The 7,686-nt window shown below is 33.2% G+C and overlaps 1 protein-coding gene across 1 annotated transcript; it reads right to left on the bottom strand.

Moving 5' to 3' along the window:
- Nucleotides 1-3,150: 3,150 nt before the first annotated feature.
- Nucleotides 3,151-6,496, bottom strand: LOC125418266 (MDIS1-interacting receptor like kinase 2-like). The gene is made up of 2 exons (XM_048468223.2): nt 3,646-6,496; nt 3,151-3,542 (listed from the first exon to the last, which is right to left on the bottom strand). The coding sequence occupies exons 1-2, from the start codon at nt 6,494-6,496 to the stop codon at nt 3,151-3,153; spliced, it is 3,243 nt and encodes a 1,080-aa protein (XP_048324180.2).
- Between the last annotated feature and the right edge of the window lie 1,190 nt (nt 6,497-7,686).

Genomic DNA, 7,686 nt, shown 5'->3' with positions numbered 1-7,686 from the left:
TTTGCTTATTTATGATAAGTTTGAATCTTAATCATTGATTATCAATTCAATATATAAAATTAAACCTTATATTTTATAAAAATTCAAAAGATATTAAAAATATAATTAAATTCAACTTAAATATGTTTTCAAATATATTTATATATTTAGGGTGAGTTGAAACGAACACCAACAAAATCCCGCAACAATAGGGATGCGCAAATAAATATAAAATGAATGAACAAATGTTGGGTCACGAGGTAGCAAAAATGGATATGGTTCATGGGCTGGACTGGAACAGTGGATATGGATAGTGAACCTCATGGTCCGCTCAAATATCCAAACTTGGGCTCCAACTCTCAGGCCCATAATTGCCTTCTTTGATCAGAACTTTTACATTAATTATAATAAATTAGTATCCCATTATAATATAATTTCGGATACCAAATTAATGATTTGTGCTATTGGTTCACCAATTATAATCAATCTAAAATCATGGAAAATGAATCTAGCAAAATTATGCCACATCAATTATTTTTTTTGGCGGATATTACTATGACATAAATAAATTGATCCATAAGAATTTGTACATTGATTGTTCGTGAAATTTATTATATTAGTGTTTCATTAAAATATTTTTCATATCCTTAAAAAAGAAAGGGAAAACGAAAAATTCAAAAAGTCATGTGCAATGGGAGGGGCACAAACACTATGCTTTCAAAAGTCCTCCACTTTAGAATGAACTTATTATTATTGTTATTATTATTATTTAATTTGCACTGTGGGAGGCTTCGCCCCGAATGCAACAGTGACAGCAATAAGCAACTTTGACTTTTTGTTTCATAAAGGCATTCCCAACTGATACGGCAAGAATCAAACAGAATGCGGTTTTGTGTTTGACCAACCCGGGAGTGCCACGTCAATTATGAGAATTGCAATTCGATAGTTACCCATTTAATAAATGAATATTTGTAGCTTTCAAAAGTTGGAAATCAATTTCGACCCCCAAAAAAAAAAAAAAAAAATAGAAGTTGAAAATCAATCAAATAATTATGAACGACAAAAACAATTATTAAAGAAAATAAAGGGGAAAAAAAATTGGAACCTACCATTTTTCCATCTTTCATGTGTTGTGAGAATCTACCAGTTTTCTAGGAATTTGAACGTCGAAAGCTTGGAGTTGTTTAATGAATATACACACATACAGACACACCCACACACACACACACACACATATATATATATATATATATATATGTATGTGCTTTTCAGCTTTCTCTTATTAATTAAACATTTTGGTAATTAGCTTTCGAGTGCTAGTGCATCTCGCTTTCCTTCCAATCTTTTCTTAGAATAAACCTTTCTTTTGCTTTGTTTTTTTATATTTGGCTGTGGGGGTTGTGCACGCACGCATATATATATATATATATATATGCTTTTCAGCTTTCTCTTACTAATTCAACATTTATATATATATATATATATGCTTTTCAGCTTTCTCTTACTAATTCAACATTTTGGTAATTAGTTCTCAAGTGCTAGTGCATCTCACTTTCCTTCCAATCTTTTCCTAAAATAAACCTTTCCTTTGTTTTATTTTTTTCTTTTGGGCCGTGTGGGTTGTGCCAAATGTAATGCCAACATGGATCGTCTTATTGCCGGCCGAAGTTCTTGCTTTCGGCCAACAAAAATGAGGGACCTATATAAATTTCTTATATTATTATTTTTTTTTTCTAAAATTTGTAATTTATTAAATAAAATAGATTAATTTTGGAAACACATAAGATTTTTTGTAATATAATTCTACTTAAACCCAATTAACTATTTCTTTCTTAAATTTTTGGTATATATAAAGACATGTTAATTGTTGTCCATAGTTTTTTTTTTTTTTTAATATTTGGCTAGTATTATTCTTTGGTTTTTATTCACAAACTAATTGGACGTGCTTTACACAATAAATTAATTGGGTTTGCTTCATTAGATTAAAGTCAAATTATTTTTTTCTCTTAATGTTTATTTAAATTTTTTTTCGTAATATTTACTCTTATGTTTATGTTCATTAAGCTAATGGCTTAAAATATTACATGTAATTCATCAATAAAAATAAACTATGTATTTACTCTTATATTTGTCTATTTATTTCGGGTTTCATCTTCTTCTTATTTTTTCCTAGTAAGTTTTTAAACTCTAATATATATATTTCTAACTTCATCCAGATCGATCCCATTCAGAATCCTTAATTATGAGCTTTATTTACTTGGGCTTAGCATGAGGAAGGGATCACAGATAAGTTATCTTATATCTGCAATATGTAGTTGTGGGAATCATTGTCCGAATAAATAATGATCCTTTTATGTCATACTGCGATTGGTGGACCATAACTACTAACACTCTTTCTCCAAATAAAACAAAGTTGTCAAACTTAAATTGGGAATTCTCACAACACATGATCTATACATTAATTTTTGTAAGTCTTAAAAGATAGAAATACTACATACTATATGTACTTCGTTTATGAGTCAGCAGGTTTCTGTTTCTAATCTAGGCCTTTTGTTTTCGATTATAGTATTATTTGGTTTTAAATTGGACTAATAAGGATAGACGCTAAATATAATATAATAAATTCAAAGGCACATTAGATTATATTGGTCAATTTATAATCAAGGTATTTCAAACAAAAAAAAAAAAAAAGGAAAATTATAGAGAAGGCTAGGTCATTAGTGCTTATACATACTTTTAGCATTCTTCATGGATATTGGCTTCTCTAGAAAAGGGAAAAAGAAATCGATTGTAAACTTGGACCATCGTACAGTTTGATTCAACTCCAAAAATTAATTTTGGATATGAACATGACCAGTTCTTTTATTTTTCAAGTTGTAAATTAATGGAAGTTTTAATAGAAAGTTTGTCATAAATTAAGATTAGATGATCAGCTTAAGTTAAGAGATCAGCTTAAGTTAAGAGAGATAAATTTATTTCTTCTACGCACTAAAGTACATGAGGAGAAAATCTTCCCTGTGTGCATGCATGTATCAAGAGGAAATAATTTCTCCAAAACGTAACATATAGATAATACCAGCAAAACATCCACATTTAGCTTTTCAACCCAACAAATTCAAAAAAAAAAAAAAAAAAAAAAAAAAAAAGCCACTCATACGAGGTGGAATATGTTCAGGAAGTAGAATCACTGAAATCAAGCAGATCTCCTAATGTATGTAAAGCAAAAGGTTTTAACAATTGACGGGTCTGAGTTGAGAGCTTCTGAGCAACCTGTTTCATTGTTGGACGAGATTGTGGAGTGCCACTCAAGCATGCGAATGCAATCGTAGCAAGATAGAGCACTTTCCTGGCCTCTTGATCTGATGGAAGGGATAAGCGCCGATCCAAAACATCCATTAGTGCTACTTTATGGTAAGCTGGTGTTTCAGATGATGATGAGGATGACATAGAGGTAAGAGATGAAATGAGATCTCCTGGATGCCTCCCCACAAGTATTTCCAACGTCAACGCTCCAAAGCTATACACATCGCATTTCTCATTCACTTCCCTTGTATAAGCAAGTTCTGTAATTTTCGATCAACAATATTTGAATTAGTAACACTGCTTAAAAGAAACAAATAATTAGAATTATGCAAATAATATTCCATAAGATTAAATATTACTGACCTGGAGCAACATATCCAAAAGTTCCAGCAAACGAAGTCCAGTTAGATGAATCCGGATTGAGAATTCTGGCGGTCCCAAAATCAGAAACATAAGCTTGATCACGTTCTGTATTCAGCAGAATATTTTTGGTTGATATATCTCTATGGATTATAGGCGGCAAACAATCATGGTGCATGTAGGATAATGCATCTGCCACACCTTTTACAACGATTATCCTTTTGCTCCAACCAAATGCTTCTACTTCTTCTTCATTGTTTAGAACATTTCGCAAGCTTCCACCTTCTATGAACTCATAAACCAAAAAAAAGTGTCTTGGATGTGAACAGAACCCGTATAACTTGACTATGTTAAGATGTCGCATTTGTGTTAATGTTTGAATCTCACTTGTAAAAGCTTTGAGATATTGAGACATCTCGTGATCATCACCATATGTATTTGCATGAAGCTTCTTCACAGCAACAACTTGACCAGTGCTTAACTCTGCTTTGTAAACACTCCCTGTTCCTCCCCCTCCGATGCAATATTTGGAGTTGAATTCCTCCGTTGCTTCGATGATGTTTTCATACACCATCTTCCCATCGTAGCTCCATATTGCAAACAGATCTTGATTTTGTGTTTCAATGTCATCTGGAGTGTTTGTTTTTGTCACTCTTCTTCTTCTATGATGAATGTATAGAATTACAAAAATGGATAGAAGAAATAAACTGCAGAAAATAGGGATCAATATGATCAATATTCTCACTTTTTTGCCCTCTTTACCATGACGATTCTGAGTCTTTGTTGGGCAAAGCTGCAAACCAGTGACGTTACCACATAAGCCTTTGTTGTTTCTGAATGCTTCAAATGGAGCATTGTGGAAGGCTTTGGAATTAGGAATGGGACCCTCCAATTGGTTGAAGGACATATCAACCATTGTCAAGCTCTTCATTTCACCAAAATCAGACGGAATGGAACTCGAGAAATTATTGTGGGAGAGATTCAGAGTTTCTAGACGTTGCATTTCTACAAGCTGTGGTGGTATCTTTCCCACCAGCAAATTTGAACTGAGGTCAAGCTTTTGAAGAGAGTTCAAATTAGCTATTTCCCAAGGAACACTGCCTTCAAATTTATTGTTTTCCAAATTCAACTGTAACAGCTTGGAGCACCCTCCAAGTTCTTTTGGAATTGAGCCACTTAGATTGTTTTCTGCCAAGTCTAAATTGGCTAGATCAGCTAGCATTCCAATTCTATGAGGAATCTCTCCAGATAGTTTATTGCCACGTAGCATAAGTTTGAACAATAGCTTCAAACTTCCAAGTTCATCTGGAATACTTCCTGATAGATGATTTAAGGATAGGTCAAGAACCTGTAGCTGAGTTGCCTTACTAAGTGAAGGTGGTATAGAGCCTGAAAGATTGTTGTTGGAGATGTTGAGATTTGTTAACTTCTGGCACTGCCCCCACTTTGATGAAACCTCACCATGCAATTTGTTACCACTTAGATCAATATAATTCAAGTGTGGGTGAATACCGAAAGCTTCTGTAAGATTTCCTGTCAGTTGGTTTTGATCCAGCCTAAGTCTAATAAGGCTGCTGCAATTTTTCAAGCCTATTGGGATTGGGCCTGTAAAATGGTTATCATTGGCAGTAAAATTCTCAAGCAATCCTCCACCACATATTTGTTGTGGCAATTGTCCAGTGAACCTATTTAAAGCCAATTGTAGATGCTTTGAGCTAGTCAGGTTTCCTATGGAATCAGGAAGTGGGCCAGAGAGATTATTGATATTAAGGTTAAGAACTTCTAAGATACTCAACTTTCCAATTTCTGTAGGAATAATACCAGAAAGTGTATTGTCACCAAGCTGAAGGTTCCATAAATTTCTCAGGTTTCCAATTTCCAGGGGAATATGTCCAGAAATGCTGTTTTCATAAAGATAAATTTGGTTGATATTGCTCAAGTTTCCTATGGAAGCAGGAAGTTCACCAAAGATATTATTGTCACTAAGGTCAAGGTTTCTTAGGTTGCTCATATTCCCAATTTCTACAGGAATACTTCCAGAGAGTTGGTTGCCAAAAAGAAAAAGGTCGTTTAACATTCTCAGTTTTCCAATTTCTCTTGGAGTATGTCCAAAAATGTTAGTTTTAAAAAGGTACAAGTCAAATAAATTGGTCAAGTTTCCAAACGAGGTAGGAATTGAACCTGTGAGGTCGTTAGTATCTATATAAAGGTTTCTCAAAGATTTCATGTGTCCAATTTCTTTAGGGATAAAGCCATTAAAACCATTAGAGCCAAACATAAGTGTTTGAAGATTTGTCAATAAGCCAATCTCTTTTGGAATCGTTCCGGTGAACTGATTCCCAGAGAGACGAATATACGATAGAAGAGAAAGATTTCCAACAGCAGGGGAAAGGAAACCAGAGAGATGATTGTTTTCCAAGTCAAGATGAGCGAGTTTGGTTAGATGGTATAGGCTACTGGGAATTTCTCCATGAAAGTTGTTTTTTTGAAGATCAATAATATTGAGGCTTGCAAAGGATGAGAAGCTGAGATTTCGTAGCGTACCGTTTAAACCAAAGCTTGAAAGGTTCAAATGGATGATGCTTTTCGACTCGTCGCAAGCAACTCCAACCCAATTGCAATGGCTGCTGCCTCTAACCCATGAAGACAAAAGGTGTTGGCTTTGGTTTTCAAGGCTGAGCTTCCAGTTTATTAGAGCTGCTGCTTCCTCATTGTTTGCTGCTGTAACAACAAACGGTGTAGTTTGGAAGAAAGCTGAACCAGAAAGGTATTGTAGAAAAAACATATAGAAGATTGACAAGAATAAAACCTGTTTGTTAATGGAGATCATTGAATATGCAAACAAGGAAACCATGTTGTTCATAATGAGTTAAGGCGCACTGTAGGTATGTCTTTTCCTTAGTCTGTAATATAAATAAGAACAGCCACAGAATTTGGTCATATTTGAATATTCATAATAGTTCTAAAATGTACCATCTCCTCCGTGTTTTACCTTCTTTGCTTTCAGTTTTTATATTCATAAATATCCATCAGAGATCATTTTATTTCCCTATATTTAGGCATTTCCTTTAAAAATTTAGAAAAAATTGAGGGTTATGAATGTCTTTTTAACAATATCCTTTTATCTACTAACTTTTGTATGGAACTTTAAGCCTTTTCTTGCCTACGGATTCTTCCTTTCTACTTCCATTTGGATAGTGACTTTTTGCCATTAAAAAAAACAACTCTAGAATCCTTCTTCAAGTTCAACTAGGTTACGCCGGCAAATATATGTTTTATTTTATTTTTCTTTCTTCTCCTATTGATTCTTCCTTCGTCCTCAAAATTTGTGGGGAATGATGGACAGTTTTTTATTGATTTTTGTCATTATATTTAATGATTATCGTAGAAGCACGCAATCTTGCTTTGGATTTTTTTTCTTGTTCTTTCCCCAATTTTTTTTTGTATTTTATTTTGTTTGTTTTTGTATGTCTGCAATTTTTGTTCCCAAACTATTGATATTTTTTTATTTGATTTGACTCTACTCTTTCTAATATCTTTGAATTTTTTTTTCTGTCTGCGTGGAGAAAGAGTCTCTTCCTTGTTTAGTGAACCCAAAACAAAGAATCAAAACCCAATAAGACATTAAAAAGAGGCACAATGCCCATGAGAAAAAGATAGAGCTACTACTTATGATATAATGAAATTCTTCCTGCATACTGCATAAGAAATTTTTCTTGCTGTTCTCTAAAGAACTCCGAGTCAAATTCAAATTAAAACCATCCTTCAAAGTTTCAAAGCCCATTTACTCATTTTGGCCCAACTATATAAAACTCCAATCATAAAATTATATTTTTCGTTTCACTTTCCTCTTCAATATTTTAATTTGGGGAATTTGGCATAATACCTATTAAAATAAGAGACTAATAATATTTGCTCCTTCCTTTTTAATTTTTTTTTATCTATCCATATTTTTTTATTATTTCTACTATATCCTTAGCCCATTCACCGCATTCAATTTCTCTCTCTTATTAATAATCCATCCATCACATTCCACATTCAATT

The sequence above is a fragment of the Ziziphus jujuba genome, chromosome 10 (genome assembly GCF_031755915.1).
Source record: "Ziziphus jujuba cultivar Dongzao chromosome 10, ASM3175591v1".
NCBI classification, from domain to species: Eukaryota; Viridiplantae; Streptophyta; class Magnoliopsida; order Rosales; family Rhamnaceae; genus Ziziphus; species Ziziphus jujuba.
This window is presented reverse-complemented; position numbering and strand designations above follow the sequence as displayed.